This window comes from Corvus hawaiiensis, chromosome 2, assembly GCF_020740725.1.
Source record: "Corvus hawaiiensis isolate bCorHaw1 chromosome 2, bCorHaw1.pri.cur, whole genome shotgun sequence".
In the NCBI taxonomy this organism is placed as follows: domain Eukaryota; kingdom Metazoa; phylum Chordata; class Aves; order Passeriformes; family Corvidae; genus Corvus; species Corvus hawaiiensis.
The window spans coordinates 84,441,903-84,461,477 of record NC_063214.1 but is presented as its reverse complement, the minus strand read 5'-3'; the positions used below and the strand labels follow the sequence as shown (position 1 = coordinate 84,461,477).

General features: G+C 38.9%; 1 protein-coding gene across 4 annotated transcripts in view; it reads left to right on the top strand.

Annotated features, from left to right (window-relative positions):
* FGF14 (fibroblast growth factor 14) overlaps window positions 1-19,575 on the top strand; it is a 383,911-nt gene that overhangs the window by 249,000 nt on the left and 115,336 nt on the right. Inside the window, exon 1 of one of the 4 annotated variants that reach the window (XM_048295901.1) lies at window positions 7,117-8,257. The exons of the other annotated variants lie outside the window; for them this stretch is intronic. Coding sequence (XP_048151858.1) covers window positions 8,065-8,257 — 193 coding nt within the window. The 5' untranslated portion in view covers window positions 7,117-8,064. Of the gene's footprint in view, window positions 1-7,116; window positions 8,258-19,575 lie in introns of those variants that run through there. 4 annotated transcript variants of the gene reach the window in all.

The following is a 19,575-nucleotide window of genomic DNA, read 5'->3' as shown; positions in this document are numbered from 1 at the left end:
GAGTGAAAGAAACATTGAGGGGGAGAAAGCAAAAATCTGTTCCTATGCTAATATAAACTATATTAGCATGTCAGATACTTCTGAAAGTCTAGATTAACTAAAAAGAAGCTAGGCATACTTGCTTTTCAGGGATTTATATCTGTCATCAATTTACTGCATTCAATAAAAGTATTAGACAATGTACTGAATTTTCTGTTTGTTTGGAAAGGGGAACACAGTATGGGACTTTTTTCAGAGAACATTAGTTGTGTTTGAACCCCAAAAGGAAGGGACATATCTGTGTGATTAGATCTGAGAGGAGATCAAGGCTTACCCTTTGGATGAACATTGGATGAACCAGAATTGTTCTATATCTACATTTTCTCACTTCAGTACCCAAAGATGACCTTCCCTCTTGAATAAGAAAAGAACAGGATGCTAGTTTTGGGTTTTTTTTTTTCCTTGTAAATGTCTCAAAAATAGTATGAAAGGGATTGCAAAGCAAAAGGTATTCAAAAATAAATGGTAGAAGAATTGCAAACAAAGATGACTATCTGAAAGTTATTTTGTGAAATTAATCACACTGTCAATTTTAGGTCACATAGCAGAAAATAAAACTATTTTTTCCTAGATTATTTGGCAGGGAGTGTGTTTCATGCTTTCTTCCAAGAAACAAAGTGTTGTTGTTGGGTGTGTTTGTATGTTCATGTGTGCATTCACAAGCATGGACAGACATGCTCCAGTTCTTCCTGTCACTGGTTAAAATCACTTTTTATACTTAAAAGATTATTAGATGTATTTTGAGGGGAATCATCCTTGTGCTTCTCAAGACAGCAATTTATATACATCTCTGTTCATACTGTTTTTTCTTATCAGTAGTTTATTTTAATGGATATTAAGTGCCTTTTCTCCTGGATCTCTGTGAGATGGTCAAAATCCAACACTTCCCTTCTTCTTAAGGTTCACAAATATTGCACATTTTTTTTCTCATATTGTCATGTGTTTTCACATTTGTTCCAGGGAAAGCAAGAAAGCCACTTGTAAATATGCTCTAAGTGTAGGAAATCCCCACTGGAGAGTATTCTGAAACAGGTATAGCAACTTACATGCTCTGCCAGCTGCACTGACTCCAGAGCAAATTCACTGTAGAGACCAAATTTCTTAGGAACAGTATTTCTTTTGTTTCTGTAGAACAAAATTAAGCAGACTCACCTTACAGAGACTTCCAGTTACTTGAGAGGATAACAGCAAAGTCTGTTGCATGTTTCAGAAGTCAGGCAAAGCAGACAAGTCCTGCTGTGCCTAGATAAGTAAATGCAACAGATGTTGGCTTAAGCCGTGCATATTAATGAAGAAGCTCTCCATGCTGTTTTTAGGCCTCTAAATCTTAAACTGCTCTCTGCAGCTGTGTGGACTAAAGATGGGGGGGGGGGGGGGGGGGGGGGGGGAGGGGTGTGTTTATGTTTGCTTTTCTCTAATTAAAGTCCTTTTTCTGGCTTGTGTCACCAGAGCCTTGTTTGAAGCAGTCTGGTGGCAGATCTACTACTAGCTTCAGTAGGAACAAAATTAATGGTAATGTGTATCTGTTATTAGTTATTACTAACCTCTCTTTGTAGAGACTATTTCATTTTTAAAGGTAAAATCTTATATATGTCACTGCAGAAACCACAATGTATTTAATTATTAATTACTTTTTCAGATTTTACACTAGAAGTGATCTTGATTATTTTTATGTTTCTCTTCCTTCACTTCTGTTGTTAACTGTTTAAAAGAGACTAAATGGGTTTAAGTTTTGGGCCTGGGAGAGCTATTTTGGAGATCCTTATATGATCTGTGTGCTGTTCAAATACTCCTGTCAATCCAGCTGGTTTCTTTTGTTCACCTGGTCTGAAAAGAAGTGGTATTGGAAATAGAGGACAGGTGGAGTGAAAAACAGGAAGAGTCATGAAAGATGTCACAGGAGCTGTGCTAAAAGTTAGCAGATGTAATCATACATCTTATCTGGATGAAAGATCAATTGTTAAAAATAGCATTAAGAATCTTTATCCGCCTTTTTCCCTTGTTGAAGGATGAAGAGTTAGCCCATGGAATAAAAAATGAAACTCTGAATTAAAGCAGGTGTTTCACTTGACACAGCACTACTCATGAGACTCATTACTACAGGATAATCAGTGCAATTTGTCATTGGAAAGGGAAGGGGGACAGCAAAGTCAAAAAAAGCAAAAAAAACCCCAAGCAATCTGAGAATTATGTAATGTCTAAAGAGTAAGGCAATATCTAGTGTAGAGGTACTCAGTCCTGTGAGTTACAGATGTACCTAGGAAATACGTGAAAGAAATATCACTGGTCAATGCAGAAGAAATATTGCACCTGAGCTGCTATAGGCAGTGTTACATATTTGGATGGTTATGTTCTCTGCATAACCAGTCATCTAATGCAGGATTTCCTTACATGGTGCATTAATTTATTCTTGCATATACAGGGATTATGTTTTAATGTTTTTTCTTATGAGTTGGATACATAAGATCAAGTAAGTCCACAGCCTGTGAAGAAGCTGGCTGAAATATGTGCAGTCCTCTGACCAACATATTGGAAGCTTACTTTTGTTTTAATTAAACGGATTCACCTGACCTATTTAAACAAGTGACTCCATAAGACCTTCTATGTATTTAGTAAATTTTAATAGGTATGATTTTGGCTCTTTGAGTGCATTGTGAATGCTAAGACTGAAAGCTGAGTGCTTTTGATACAGAGAAGTGCGAAAGGATAGAAATCCAAATTCTGCAAAGTATATCACCATGTTTAACAAACTTTGTTCTTAATGTTCTTCAAAGTCTAATCAATGACCATCAAGTGTTCAGGGTGTTAAGGATTTCAAATTTCAGTGCTTCATACTAAATTCACTTTTGAGAAATTAACAATAACTTATAAGGAGAATTATATCCATATGAATATACAAGAACATATAAAACTGACCTCATTTAAACTCTTTGCAGCTCATTGCACAAACATACCATACTAGTCTTATGATAAACATGGAATGCACATGAAATATCTGAAAAGGGAATTATTATCTATGTTTTAATATGTTCATACTGGTATGCTCATGAAAAATGTGATCTTTTAAGCTGACGAACGTTTTTCTAGCTCATTCAGTTTTGTATAATTAAACGCTTACCTACCTACAGAGTAAGCCATAGATTATATATTTCACCTTGTTCAAGTCGTTAAGTTATTTCTCTTGCTCCATCTTTTTCCCTCAAGAGAATTAAATCAAGAACTATTGCTTGCCAACACCCATCCTCCCCCATATATACACACTGTGTGCCCTGGGAAGATATCAGTTTGCAATTACATGAATAATCCTATTTGTAGGACTGTATCACATTTTCTTATGATATTTTGGGGAGTGGAGGGGTCTTAGTATGTACCTTGAATTTAGACAGTTTAATTATGGTCCACTAAAACTACCAGCAACCTTCAATACATTTTTTTATCAGAACCAACAAATCAGAATCACAACTTCAGCTGGAAACAGTACTTTGGGAATCAGTCTGCAGTCTTATCAGAAGCACTATAAGGATGATTAAATAAAGCCATCACAATTTAGAAACAAGTGATTTTTCCACTCCTGAAATGTCTCTTCTTGGAATATTAAATTTTCCCAGTGGTCTAGATGTAGTTTTATGCATGCCTTTCAATTGCTAGGCCTAAGTTGGTACTTTTACCCCTAGACTTTCCTTTCTACTTTGGGTGGAAGTAAAAGGAGTAAGGTGCTAATATTTTTTGCAACTATAGCACACAACATCTTCGAAACAAAAAAGACAAACATTTTCAAAGACATGAAACAATCTTCAACTCTGTAAAGTCTGAAAGAACATCTAGATTCACTATACTTTATTAATGACTTCTAGAATGTAAGCTGACTTTACCTCATCATCTTCTAGTGTATTTAACTGGACAAGTGAGCTGTGTGTGCCCTAGTGTTGGCAAGTAAGTGCAATAAAAACTTCAGTAGAGTTCATGAAACTTAAACATGCTTAATAGCAGCATTATAATCTGGCATTTTACACTTGTAGAAAATATATTTGTAAGAACTTTCACCTTTATTTGATTTATTTTGGTTGGTTTTGATATCAAGAACAGTTTCAGGATATCTGGGAGGAGAAAATTTGGGTGGAATGTGCGTTCATGGGTACATACCTGTACATTTTTGTTTATATCGAAATGGTTTATGAAAGGAAGATCTCTGTAAAGTTTTAATGTCTGCATTGACCAGATATTACTCTGCATCTTGTAACATCATCCAAATTATTGCAAAACATATAATAAGTGAAAAAAAAGAAAAAATAAAACTCCCACTGCACATACTGTATAAGGATGACATTTTAAGTTCTACAAATTTTGTAGCATATGGATCTAGGTTATGATAGACTATAAAGCATTGAATACCATTTTTCCTAATGGAAGTTATTAAAAAAGCATTTTATGTATATCTAGTATATGCATATACACAAATATCAATGACATATATTTTAATATTGAACTTTGATGCCTGAAAAGATCACATTGAAATGTACATGTTAAATTAGCTGGCATGTAATATGGCTTGTTCCCAGTAATACAGCAAAAAGTAAATTAAGGAATAATAATGCTTCATACCCTAGCATATAATAAAGCAAGCATTTTATGCACACTTTATATACATTGAATTTTTTACTCTAAAATTCGTCCAAGAAAGCAATTTTACAGATTCTGTAATGTTTTTGTTTTAGAAAACTCCTGAAATCCGTAATAAATTACCAGTTAGAAATGAACAGATGGGAGAATAGAAAGCACTGAAAATCTCTTCACCCCCTCTTTGGCTTTTAATCGTTTGTTTTCATATCCCGAATTTTGTTAATCAGAAATAAAACTCTGTTTTAATGTAGAAAATGTCATAATTAAGATATTTCCATTTGTCCTAAGTGCATAATCTCATGCAGTTCCTAGTCTATAAGGTAGCCGATATGTTCATACTTGTACAATCCATCTGTTAGCAGAACCTTCGCTTTGACTCGAATTGCACACATTTTATCACAGGTTAGGACACCAGATGGCTCTCTTGAGTTTTCTTTGTAAAACCCTAAGCTGTAAACAACTGCTCTGCATTTCTGAGATGTGAGTACAAAGCTATTTTTTTTTTTAATGTAAAAAGTAAGAAACACATTTCTCTTTGTCTATAGCACACCGCCCGTTTTCACCCTCTCTCTTGCCTTTCTTTGCCATCACCCTGAGCATCATGTTGTTGAGAAATGTGTGTTTTGGCAAAGGCCCAGTATTTGAAGGAAAACACAGAAAAGGAACAACAGTAGTAGATGGTATATAATGCATAGCATCATCGGATACTATAAAGAGGAACTTGGGACCCACACCTTTTTGGAGAGAGTTTCTCATGCAAATGTTAGGGCTATATGTATGTATCATAGCCCTGCATTCCTGAGAAAATGAGAGATAGTGGGTGGCTGGCCTCTATTTCACTCTACTCTCTCTCATTCATTCCTTTGTTCGGAGCCAGCAGCCAAGTCGAGCTGACTTTGGGCTATGTCCTGTCAGCTCGCCCACGGCAGGGACGGGATGTCCCTGTGCCAACCGCGGCCGGTCTCTGCTCCGCTGTCCGTGGTGCTGCAGGCAGAAACAGACCGGGACAGGGAAGGCGGCCGGCACGGGACCAGGGCCGGGGCAGGGGGACGCCCACTGGGGCGGCACTCGGAGGAGCGCTTCCCTCTTGAGGGGTCCGAGGGAAGGCAACACCATGTCTTGTCCACTTTTGAGAAGGAAGGAAAAAGAAAGCAGTATGCAAAAATACTACACTGAAATTTAAAATTTTTAAACAACAATCACCTCTCTGTCTAATTGCATTAGTTAAGGCAATTGTAACCGTTGTAAGGAAATTGCTGCTCTGTAAAAATTGCCAGATAGAAAATCCAATGAGTCTGAGCTGAATCTCTTTAGAGACACTTTTAAATAGAATTAAAATGTATTATCCAGATCCGATTGTGCATGTTCTGTTCCTAGTTGGTCTAGTATTAATACAAAATCCCTGTATACTGGAGTTCCCACCATACACTTTTGCCCTTTGTATAAAAATAGCACTTCGTAGATTAAAGGATTTAGGGGAAAAATGGTCAATATCAAAGAAGCTGAATCCTCTGCTGAAACAAGAACCTATTCTTACATACTAGGTTCTGTATTGCAAAGCAGTGAATTTTCCTGGATGAATATTTACACCTCCAAGCCTGTTTAAAAAAAAAAAAAAAAAAAAAGCAAAACAACAACAACAAAAACCCCAAAACCATCTGATAAGAAGTTAGAGTATTGTGAAAACAGTATAAAAATAGATAACTGCCTGTGCAAGCATCTGCCCTTCTTTATAGGCTAACTGCATATTTTTCTGTGTAGCTGCTTGTTTCCTTCCTCTAGTTTCCTCTGGCTAGCTAAAACTTCAGAAAGTTTAACCATTAGGCTTGCAGAAAGTAAATACGAAAAACTTTGGGCCATTATTTGGAAAGGGAGCCAAGCCAACAGAAAAAGATGAAAGGAAAGAAGTGGGATGTCTTATTTTACACGGTATTTACTATTTGCAGCGCCTTGTGAACTTCTCGGGGCAGATGCTTCTTAGGTGTTCTGTGTCTAGTGAGCTTGGCTGGTGCTTCCTTAAGTGCTCCAAGACGTAGCCTATAATTTTACACGGTGCTGGTGATCGATAAATCCACCTGCTGTGGCTATTTGTGGGTGCCCTATGTAATCCCTTTGATATTTGGGTTGAAGGTCCCCTCAGCCCCGTAGGTGTGCTTCTCCCTCACGGCTCTAAAACCTTCCCATGAGGCAGAACCCACTCTCCCTTCAGACTTCACCTCCTGCTCTCTCCGTTCCTGGATTGCGGGGCGAGGAGGGGCGGGCGGGCACCCCTGCCCAGCTGCGGACGGGCTGGCGGGCGGAGGGGCTGCGCGGGGCAGGGTGCCCTTGGCGGAACGCGGTGTCGCCTCAGCCGTCTGCCCTGCCTCCCGGCTCCCCCCGCCTGGGGACGGGGACAAGTGCCGGTGTCACCGCTGGAGGCGGCGGGGGCGGCCGGCAGGGAGCCGCTGCCGGGGAGCTGGAGAGAGGGTGCTTGCGAGGGATCCTCGGTGTGCCGGGGCGGGCGAAGGAGAACGGGGAAGGCCATACGCCCCTCCACCAGTGCGTAGGGCCCTCCTTCTTACCCTGGGAAGGGAGCCCCGCACGAAGCCACCCGGAAACCTAACGGGGGGCAGAGGCAGCTGGCGGCTGATCCACCGGGAACCTCCCGGCTCCCACCAGCAAACCACATCAGCATCACCCCGTCCCTCCGTCTCTCTCCCCCTGTGCTTTATTCCTCTGCCTTTCCCCATTCTCACTCCTCCACTGCTTGCACCCTCGCCGCCCCTCGCCTTGGGGAGGACAAAAAAAGCTCCAGCGGTGCGTGCCTCTGTGTGTGTGTGTGTGTGTGCGTGCGTGCGTGTGTAGGGGAGGCTGGAGCGGGGTGGGACCGAGGAGCCGTGATTACAGCTCTCCCTGGAGAAGAAGATTGCTCTCTCCAGATGCTGATTTCTGAAGCACTTGGCAATCATCAGGCGGGAGCCAGGAAGAGGCGGCGGTAGCCGCCCCGGCCGTGGCGATGGCAGCGGCGGGCGAGCGGTCGGCGGCGGCTCGGGGCTGAGGGGCAGCCCCGGGAGGCGACGCTGCCTGGCGGACCCGACCCGATCGACCCGACCCGACCGGGCGCGGCTCTGCCCTGAGTCCCACTCGCTCCGTGCCGCTCCGCTCCGCCAGCCCGCCCGCAGACATCCGCCCGAGCAAGTGCCCCTGCGCCGGGACACGGCGGGAGGGACGGCGGGGCACCCATGCGGTGACCCTCGGCGGCGGCAGCTCCCGCCGGCCGCAGGGTGCCGGTGCCCCTCCGCAGCCGTGCCTCGGGCCGGAGGAGGCTCCCCCTCGCCCGCGCCCCCGGGGATGGGTTCCCGCCGGGGCTGAGCGCCTCGCCGCCTCCCTCCTCCCTGCCCGGCGTGGGCGAGCCGGCGAGCAGCCATGGCAGCGGCCATCGCCAGCGGCTTGATCCGCCAGAAGCGGCAGGCAAGGGAGCAGCACTGGGACCGGCCCTCGGCCAGCAGGAGGCGGAACAGCCCCAACAAGAACCGCGGGCTCTGCAATGGCAACCTGGTGGACATCTTCTCCAAGGTCCGCATCTTCGGGCTCAAGAAGCGGCGGTTGCGGCGCCAAGGTGCGTCCCTGTGGCCGGGCCCGCCCGTGGGCTCCCGGGGGGCGGGCGGGAGGGGGCAACCTGTGGCGAGAAACTTCCCGGGCTGGGCGCCGCCCCCGCTCCCGCCAGCCGGCGGCTCCCTGCTCCCCGGCAGCGGGCGAAGGGATCCGCGGGCTGAGGAGGGCGGCAGCCGGCGGACCTTCGGTCGGGACCCCCTGGGCCAGCCTTTCTGCCCGGCTATCTGCGCTGGGGCTCCGGTGTGGGTCACGACAGGTGTGCTGCGGGCAGGAAGCCCCTCGGGGAGACCTGCCCGCCTCCCCGCGCGTCCCCGTCTCGCTTGTGTTTCCCTCTGAAGGACAAAGAGCGCACGGCGCTTTGGGTGTCCGGTGTCCGGGGGCCATCCTTCGCCAGCCCCTTCACTGAGCCACCAATATGGCTTTGGTAGGTGCAGCCCGGCTGTAGTGAAGGGGTCCCGCTCCCCGCCGCTCGGTGACTTCCCAGTCAGCACAGTGAGAGGTGAGGCACAGCCGGCAGCTGTGGGAGAGCTTCTCGGCATCCCTGTGGGCACCCAGGTGCAGGTCCACCTGCCTGTTGCCCATCGCCAGCCAGGGCCTTGCCATGCAGACCAGCAGGTTTTGCAGGCAGTTCTTATTCAGGGAAGATGACCAGGAGTCAACAGAGAAAACTGGTACCTTGGTGATTGCATTCTATCCAGTACTTTGTATTAGAACCCTAGAAATAAAAGAAGTACAATGGTATTGCAGTGACTTCTTTGTTTTTGAATTTTGTGGTATTCAACAGCATTCAGAAATGGTAATGACTTACTCTATGTCCTCAGGAAACAAGCACTTTTAGAACAAAAGGATTATATCATGAAGAGTGAAAATGTTAAGTATCACTTGAAACATGGCTAATACCTACCAGTCAATGATAAAGTACAAACCACCCTCTGTTATATTACAGAATGCCACCATGTGTTGTGGTTTCGTATGTATACTACAGTTCCTCTTTAGGTTGGGTCGGAAGATCATTTTAGGAAGCATAATCAGGGAACTGTCCTGTTCCTCCTTCTTTATCACGGCTCACATTTGAAAAAGCATAAATCAACAAAATCCACACAATTTTATTCTTACATGGCTTTCTTGCAGTAAACTCCTAATGCAAGCTAAATCTTGCCATTTTTAGATAGTACAGGGATACAATGAAGATGAGCAGGAAAATGTCAGTGGCAACATCTATGGTGGCTTTTTTTTTAAGCAGTCTGTGTGTGCTTTAGCAGACTAGAGTATCTGGTATATGATGGTGGATTTTTATAAATGATATTTTTCAGTAAAACAAGTTTAGGGGGATTTGCTAACTGAGCAACTGTGCTTGACCACCTGTGCATTCTTATTTGGGGGAAAACTCTGTATTTGACAATATTACCATTTGAGGAGGAGATGACTGCCTCACAGCACTGAGATGCCAAACATTTTTAAGGTGAGGAGGGGCTTTAAAGAGACTTGTGAATTCATCCTTTTTCATTCATTCATTTTTCATAAGGCACTTTGTCACATCCTTGAATAAGAGAACTGAATTAGAATATAACTCCTCTGTTAACCTGTACCACTGACACAGAACATTTCAGCAAGAATAATCAGAACAAGGGCTACTCACCAGTAGAATCTGCAGTATCAGACCCCTGAGTTTATTTTCCTTTATGATGAGACATGGTGATATTTGTCCATTGGTTTACATTAAGGTCTCAGAATTACTGCTCATCTGTAAGAATTCCTGCTGAAAAAAATACTGTCATACGTTCTGCTATGCATGTTCCTGATGCACAAAGTGATACATGGAATACCTGTGGATTCAAAGTTGCATTCTATTTAAGAGGGAAACTGAAGAAACAATCAGGCCGAAGTCATTATTTAAATATCTTATGCAGAGTAGCTTAGAGTGAATAATTTCTGAAAAAAACCCAAACAAACCACATTTTATAAGGCTGATTGCTTTAAAATACATTATAAGTGTTACAAAATGAACATTTATCAGAGTCTGGTTTTAGTTTTTCTAAAGTGAGTTAAATGACCAGTGAATTCTTCACTGAAATCATACTGTCACATCCATTAAAATAAGTCTTTGCCAAGCAAAATAAGATGAATTTCAAAACATCTGTTGTCAGAAAGGTGCTATGGGATTTTGACAAATAAACCTTGTGTAAATGATACAGAGTGTCACAAGAGCATTGTGAAAAATGAGCTAATCGAGATGTGACAAACCATCTGTAGCATTCTCATACAATTCAATGGAAGAATAGAAGTATATGCAAAATATTTATGTAGAGTAGTAAAAGCTAAACTTTTTCTTGGAATGAAAAAGTGTTTTGCTTTGTGCTTGCATATGAAAAATAACTGTCTTCCCATCTTTGAAATAGGCAGCAAAAACTAGTGATGCAGCTTTTAAAATTAAAAATACACGTTTACTCTTGTACATACATGTATAAGTGAATTAGGTAAATAGATATACACAATATATGCACACATACCAACATGTTAGCACACTTTAAAAATATTCTTTATTTTTAAATTATTCTTTTAAAATGCCTGTTAGTACTGTTCTTGTTCAGTGGGATTTATTTGAGAAAAAATGAAGTTATTATGAATACATAAAATGCTCCAATCATGTATACCCTGATGAATTTTTTTCTGTCATTGTGACATATTCTCTGTTCATGGTCCTTCCTTTAGGGGCATACTAAAATATCAACAGAAGTTTGCTTTGGGAGACTAACATTTAGGAATGGTAGCATTAAAAATACATCCAGGAGCTCACTCAGAATAAAGAGTAATATTTGTATTTACTTGTATATTTGCTCTAATGATAGATGCCATGGTAGTTTTAAACAGCCTTTCTAAGACTTTGATTAATGAATTAAACTGCCAAAGTGATTTCTTGGGGAGACATGTTTGCTAATCTACTGAGTGGATGAAACCATTTTCATTTACTGGACATATTTGATTCATATTGTTTAGTATTATGATATTTCAAATTTATTTAATTTTTATTTTATTCTACCTGTCATCTGATGAACAAATCACTGTCATTAATTTCCGAATAACCAGGAAGCCAAGATCTTGCCTATCTGATGCCAGACATCAATCAATTTTGAGTCATCCTATCCTGCATCAGAGGTTGTTTAGTTCTAACAGTTTAATTTATGTTAATGTAATCACAAATAGGAGAATTGACAGATGATATTTTGTTTTCATGTGAAATAACCTTATCTAACCTGGAGCTACCCAGTAAAAAGAAGAAAATAAATGTCACTTCACCTCATGCATCTACAAAGTGCAGAGCTTAAAGCATATGCTTGTCACTAGTGCAAATTCAAACTTCTTAGCCTGTATTTTCATCTACATATCTAGCTGCTTTGCTAATCTGAAAAATCTTCATTTGGTTAATTAGGTCCCTTGAGAGTATTCTACTTAAAAATGCTCAACATTTAAATGTATTAAAAGCCAAGTGTGATGTTTACTGTTTCTGTGTGCTAATACCACATTAAGACTTCTAAATTTATACATAGAGTGTATGAATTTTGGGACAGCTTGGCCCCTGATTTCGTACATTAATATTTATAAGAAAGAGAGACCTAGGGAACATGTTCCGAAAATGCACTGATTAGATTTTACTGCATCTACAAAGGTAATTTAATTCTCCAAAGAAAGGATTTTTGGAAAATTCATCAGTAGATCAGCTAATGTTTTTTTGGCAGATGTGGGAGTCACCCATAATCTCAGATATAAGATAATTCCCAATATGCATAATGCCCTAAGTAGTTTCTAGTTCTCCTACTTGTGGAATGAAGTGGAGCTGGAGTGGAGATCTGTGCATGTGAGTGTACATGACTTGTTTCCCAAAGTTTAAGAAACCACATCAACTCCCACCAGTCAGCTCCAGCGCTGGATGATCTGCCTTGCTCAAAGTTTCAGAAGGCCAAAACTTGTGTCTGTGTTTTCCTATGTGACTGTCTTCAGAATTAATTCTTGGTAGTTCACTAAAGTCCACTGCTCCTGCATTGTCTAGGTGCAAGACTGTCTATTTTTCAGGGTGTTTAGCTGATATTGCTTGTTTTTCATTATTTTTCTTCAAATGAAATTGATTAAACCAAAACCCTTTTGGAACTATAAACACTCTTAACAGTGTATAGAAGAAATTATTACTTCTTTCCTTCATTGCTGTTAACCTGTTCAAAGGACTGCATGATAATCACAAACTGAAATTGTGTAGCAAATATGCTACATTTCGTGTAAAATATTCTAAGCATGTTTAAAAAATATTTTTGAAAACATGACTTTTTAGACTCCGTCTCAAGCTTTCTTTCCCATGCATTCAGTATTTCACATAAACCCTGTGCTTGCTAAGGGAAGCTTTTGAAAGAAATGCAGTAATGGCTGGGATGAAATTTTTATTCTAAACTGGTATTGGTGGCTCTAAAAGTGATGAATGAGTTGGCTTTGAGAGCAAATGGGAAAAAACAGCTTGAAAATCGTAACATAATTTTAGGGACTATTGATTTTTAGAAATATTTCGAACAGGAGTGATAGAATAGTGGGCATTTAATGTAGGGATAGTGCTGTAGCAGTGTCATTTCAGAATATCTCCCATATACTAACATTGCTTTTGAATGTCTTCACTTAGTAATTGGTGATTTAACTCTTCATTAGAAAATGAACTCTTCAAGCTTGAGTGATCTTCTGGATCTCTAAAGTTCAGGCAGTTTCAGTCCACATATAGCCTTGTAAGGTATATCCCTTATTGTATCTATTAAATGTATTGTAGAACTAAATTATCTGATTATTATAGATATTAGGGGAGATTGCAGTACAGGTCGTCTCTGATTCATGGTGATGTACCAATAGAAATGTTACAGGTGAGGTCAGGTTTCTACACTGTATTTAAAGACAGAATGCTGTCTTTAAAAAATATATTATCTATTGACAGATAGATTAACAGTATTTTGACATTAATTTTTTTGGTGTTTCAGGCTCTGATTTGAATCAAACAAAACCCAGAACTTAAAATTTGTTTTGAATGAGTTTTCAAGTCAGCAGTAGTAATTACAGAAGTAATTAATTTCAATATAGAGATAACACCAAAAAAGTTTGTTACAGAACAGTTTTCTGTTGAAGTCTTTTGATTTAGACTCTAAGCATCATTTTGAAGATACACAGCTGTGGATCCCCATTTTTTGTAGTGAGTAAACAGGGGTCTGTCTTACTTGGTCATACGTAAGCTCCTTTCTGCCTTAGGCAACTATTGGAGTTAGTGATAGACAGGAAGACGTACTCCTGACGTGCACTCTTACTGTGCCATCAGCTTTTTCTGAAACCCTTTGACACTGGCCCGTTTTTGTTCCCAATAGTTGTTGTTGTTGTTGTTATTATTATTATTAATCATCTCCGATCTTATGCTCTGCCATAGACTGAGCGGTGTGAAAATAGAAAGGATATTCCTGTTCCATGGTAGAAAAATATAAGAAAATTAGTAAGGCTTTAAATTTCTTTTATTATGATCAAAAATCAGCAACCTGCTTTCATTACATTGTAGATGGCAACATTTCTGTACTTCAAGGGTTTAGTTTGTCATTTCCATTATATAAATAAGATAAGCTGCTGAGGTCCAGTGTAGATCTTCCAGTTAATTTTCCTATGTGACTGAAAATTAAAGAACATATGCTTTCCTGGTGCCAACGAAGAGCCTAGATGCTTTTGATGCCAGGATTTAGGAATATAATTTTTGCATTAAGTTACAGATGGGCAGGAGTAGAGTCCAGGACTACCAAGATCTGATTATATGTTATAAACTATAGCTGTTTTCAGTAATAGGTAACATTATCTAAATTTATATTTTGGTAAATAAATAGATAACCAAAGAAAATGGAGAATTTTTTGTAATTCAAAGGAAAGCTAGTATAAGATAGGAAGTATTAAATGGTAAAAGCTTGATATAAAATTTAGATAGATGGGCTGTGTTGAAAAAAATTACAGAAACCTTGTTCCTTCAAGGTTTTCAGGATTTCAGGTTGTTATGGTTGCCATTTTGTAAAATGGTGAGTAGAAGGTAGTAAGCATGATATTGGATGTTCGCTCAGATTTTCATAAACGAAGCTAGAGAAAGTTGACGGAAATAGGAATCTGAATATCCTTTTTCTGGGATATAAAGTATAATCCCTAGGATGTAACTAAATTAAACAATTTAATTACATCTGTGGTCTTTATTCTAGTCCCTTACCCAGGTGTAGAACTTTTGAAAGGCATTGGAGTTACTGTGCTATAAAACTACTGTACATTGAACCAAGATTGGATACCTAATTGGCAGTGATCAGCAAAAATAAATGACTGAACTCAACATTTAAGAAAAATATTAAATCAAGCATTTTGTTTCATGTAAGAAGAATTGAGCTTTATGAAACACAAGCACACAACCTATTCTCTCTGGAGAAGTTAATTAAAAAAAATATAAAAATAAAACCACCATAATTTATTATAATTTCCATTGCAAAGTCTGCCTTTTCTGCTTTATTTTGCAAATTCCAAGATGTATCCAAGTTACTAAATGTAGCTGCTCCTTCTTTAGTACTGTGAAGCCTGGCCCCAGAAAGAGTGTAGTTTTGGTTGTTAGATTATTTTCAGTGTTTTTTAGAAAAATACAAAAGAAAAGGAAAGAAAAGGAGAAGGAAGGAAGGAAGGAAGGAAGGAAGGAAGGAAGGAAGGAAGGAAGGAAGGAAGGAAGGAAGGAAGGAAAAGTTTTAAATTATTCTTCATTTTTAATGGTTCTTTTTACAGGTGAACATGAGTGGAATTTTGTGTCCTAATGAAAAGGGACTTTTTGAGCCTCAAGGCATTTTTATTACTGAATTTCAAAGTCACTCAGCACACAGCAGATCTGTCAGGATTAAGAAAAGGTCAGCAGGTTTCTTTGCAGTAAAGATTCTTGTGGAACTAAGAGCCTAGAGGTGGGAGCTGGAACCAGGGTCTCCCTTAATGCAATAATGCATTATAGGTATTTCGTGTTTGGTTTTGATGAGCATTTGCACTCCCTGAGTGGTAGAGAGAGACTTCCTTAGTTACCATTTAAAACTAGAGCAATGGCTCTAGTTTTTTTTTTTTAGTAAATTTACTGTGCTTTTGTTTTAGGATTTTCTGTAGTGTGAAAAAGGGTTGTCTGTGAAAGGTAACTATTTAATTCATACTTCTGTGATCATAAATACTAAATTTTTGGCTTATATATACCTACTTATGTGAAATCATTACATATATATAATGCTTAGGTTATGAAAATACTCTTTTTTAAAAGTATGTTCTATAATGAATCAAGTGAAGTCTATTTCAGTATGATTCTTATGATTTCTCTACAAATCGGCAGCAGAGTTTTTCATACAACAGCAGACTTAATTTTTGTGATTAAAATGGTGTGTATGAAGCTTATTGGTAATTCCTAAAGAACAGTCTGTCTGCTAGAATATAAAGTAAATAGGTGTTTACATTTGTTTTTGTTTTAATCCTTGATTATTTCTTCTTTGTTTTTAGGAACAATCTTATAAAAAATTGGTATATTCAGAAATGTGGTGAAGTAAGAACTTCTTCCAGCCACTCTTCCTTGTACCTCTGTAGTTCATGGATTATAGTAACTGTTCCAAAATCTTTCAGCATTTTCTGAGTGTTTGGTTGTTCACACACTTACTGCTTTATGCATTGTGAATATTCCAGCCCGAGCAGATGCTCCTCTAATTTTCATCTATGTAGTTTATGTATAACTGGGACTTGGATTCCTCTAACTTAATTAGTGGTTTGTATCTCTTCATATGAAATTCTGATGAGTTGAAAAATTTGCCACTGTAATCTGTATACCAGCGACTATCAAATAAATGAACTCTTAAACTTCATTGCTCTACTTTACTCTTTCACTTTTCTCGCTGTGTAATCAGAACAGTTCCTTCTATGTAATCAAAGCAAGTACACATAAAATGGGTAATATTTTGTTCCAAACAGCATTTTAAACTGTATTATTAAAGCCAACAAAAATAAGATTCCATCAACTATTGAATCTCTTTTTAAGGCCCTAGAAAGAAACTTGCAAGATAGGAAGGGCTTTGCTACAGCAAAATTTAGCAAATCTCCCCTTGTGTCCAGAGCAAGTTTTGTCTTATCAGAGGTGTGGTGAGGCTTGTACCTGGAAGCAGAGTTATGTCATTAGTCCTGAGGATTAGCCATGCTTGCCCTCAGGCAAGTAGAGGCATGATTACAAGATGAAGACCTAAATATGGTTGTGTAAGGATACACAATATGTTAATAATGGATTCCTCATGCTACTAGTTCCTCTTCATTATCTTATCAATTATCTGGTATCATGACTGTGCCAAGAAGTAGGAATAGTTATAAAATGGCACAGGATACTTTGGAATATTTTAATAGAAAACCATTCCTGGGGCTGAAAAATTGAGAGATTGATCCCTGCTGATATAGATAATCCGAAGAAAAGCAAAACTTTTTTGCTTCTAGCAAGTGATATTGAACTTAGCTTGTGTATGTTTTAAGGATTTGAAAATTTATATGCTCCTCCTAAGGTACTCATCAGAAAATTATTGATCGTGAACAATATGCATTGTCGTCATCATCATCTATCATCATCATCATCATCAGTTCTCACTACCAAGCAAGTAATTTTTTCATCTGGACGCTTTAAATTTTTCTTTGGATCTTACTGTGGATTCACTTTCTTTTAATCTTACTTTGGATAATCAAGTTTAGTATTTATCACTAACTCCAATAGGAGACTGGTGCACATATTACTTACACATCTTTCACAAAGATTAAAAAATGATGACCATAGTCTTAACCTCCTTATTAACATAGTTAGGGCTTGCTTAAATGAACAGTCTGAATTCTGACAACAGGGGTTTTTTGCTTATCTTTTTTTATTTTCCCTCTGAAGATGGTTTTGTGCAAAGATTAGTATATGGCTGAACTCTTCAAGGCATTCGATTGATAAATCCAACTTCATTATTGCTTCCAGTTGTATTTTAGTTTTCTGACAAAGTAGAAATATCTGTCATTCTAGTTTATGTATCCACAGACTTTTGCCAAAACAAATGAGAAAGCTGCTTCCATGGAGCATCAGTAATGACATTTTGAGGCAATATTTACGGAAAAAGAGATAAAACTTTTTAAATTTCGGCTCTCAAGTCAGATGTCCCCAAATTTGCAATTTATGTACAACTAAGAACTGTAGCATTTTAGCACTTTGGTAGATGTAAATTAATTCATTAAGTTCTGTTGTCTAGGTTGCTTATATGTGCTAAACAACTGCAAGGTTGTGATGTTACTACCCTAACACCAGGTCTTTTGATGTAACGCACATGATTTGGGGAATCCTTGCAAAATTAATATGTACTGCTCTGTATAACAAATATTCTCTTGCAAGTTCTATGTAAAATGACCAAAAAGAAAAAATGCATGTAAATAAATCAAAATGAATGGATGGCTCAGATTTATATACATTATGACACTTTGAAAACCCTGAATGCTCCTAATAAGCAGCCATCTTTCTTTGGAAACAGTGAATGTCGCTGTAGAGATAATTGAATCCAAACCACAGAAAGGAAGAAAAACTAAATCATTCCCATTAGCCATACTCTCTAGTTCTCTATTTTAGAAAAGTGTATAGGCACTCTCAGAGTTTTTTTTTGTTTCAAAAGTGTGTTTCTGTTAACAAGAGAGAAACAGACTCATGTTCATGTTCATAAAGTTAAAAGTTATAGAAATCAATGCAGGTTAAGCCTGAATAATATTGTTGTATTGTTGTAATTATACTAAGGTATGAATAGTCATTTGTATCTCATTGTTGTGATGACAAAGTGATTGGATTAAACAATAGCCATCTCAGGGCTACTTATCAGGTTCAGTGTAATTCAATCAATCAATCAATCAATCAATCATCATCCTGTTTACCAGTGGTTTATGTTGCAAACATAATGGTTGAAATTAACTGGTGCTGTAAGCAAGCAGTTCTGTTGAATTACTGGGGTATATTTTTAGGTCAATGGATGCCAGTGAGGTTGTGTTCAAAATTTGTCAGGGATAAACAGTCAACAATTCAGAATCTGAGTTACTAAAACTCTCCACTTTCAGAGCTTAAGCAATAGCAGCTAAAAATGGTTTAAGCAGCTTCAGTGGCAAAAGTGTGAAGACTATGGTGAATCTCATCTTAAAAATTGTTTATGCATACAGGTTCTTAACTATAATTTTGTCAGATCGTTACCACCTTCAGACAGTATTGTTATTTTGGTTTTCACAGTTTGCATTTGTTTCAAATATTGAGAGGGATGCAAGGAAGATCAGCCTGTTTTCTACTCTTTGCTGAGTGTTTAGGTACAAGTGGTACAAGGGTTGAAGATAAGTAGTTGTGGGGAATGAGCCGGTGGAAAATTGCTGATGATGTTTTTACAAAAACATCAACTGAAAATTTTTGGCTAAATTTTCAGAAATTTCAATCATGTTAAGGTGTGGAAAGGGAAAGTTAAATGCGCCTGAGCAGACTGGCTAGAGATCTGAGTACTTGTAGATTAAACAGACCTGTAAAGACAAGGTAATTTTTAGGATTTTTTATTATTTCTGTCCTGGTATTAGCATCCATCTGGGACATAATAGGAGTTGTTTGAAGCACTCTCTTTGAATTGAATGAACTTTGAATATAAGTAGTATGATAACTTCAGAACTTTAGTTCCTAGTTCTAGTAGGGATACCAGCTACATTTGGAGCCTGAAGCAGCAAAAATGTTTTGTTTCATTTTAGGTATTTTTGTTGCAGTCAGTTGTATCAAGGATGACCCAAACTACAACAAACATGATCTGATGTAGAAACAATCTTTAACTATTTGCTACATATTTTTATTCTACTTTATTTAGTTTTTGATCGTGCAGTATTTTAGATGCAATGGTGTTTTTTCCAACTGGTTTCCAGATAGATGTGTGCCATTACATAGGAACAATTTAGGTGTTTGCTGTTGATTTTTCAGGGCTGCTCAGATGTGATACCAGAGGACTAATGGTGCAACTCACATCCTGAGTCCAATAGATTGTGGCATACTGAGGTTTTTTTCAGGGATATGTCGTAGCTGCGTAGGAAGTGAAAAAATGTTTCTTCACTTCTGCCATAATATCAGCAATGTCTTGCACAGTGGCTTTAGTATGTTGACAGCTCTGTGAGTCTTGAGTGCCTCCATTTGGTTATTGGGTTGAATTTTAATGTCTGAGAAGGCTTTTTTCTTTTATTGTTAAATTTTTTTGTAAGTAACAT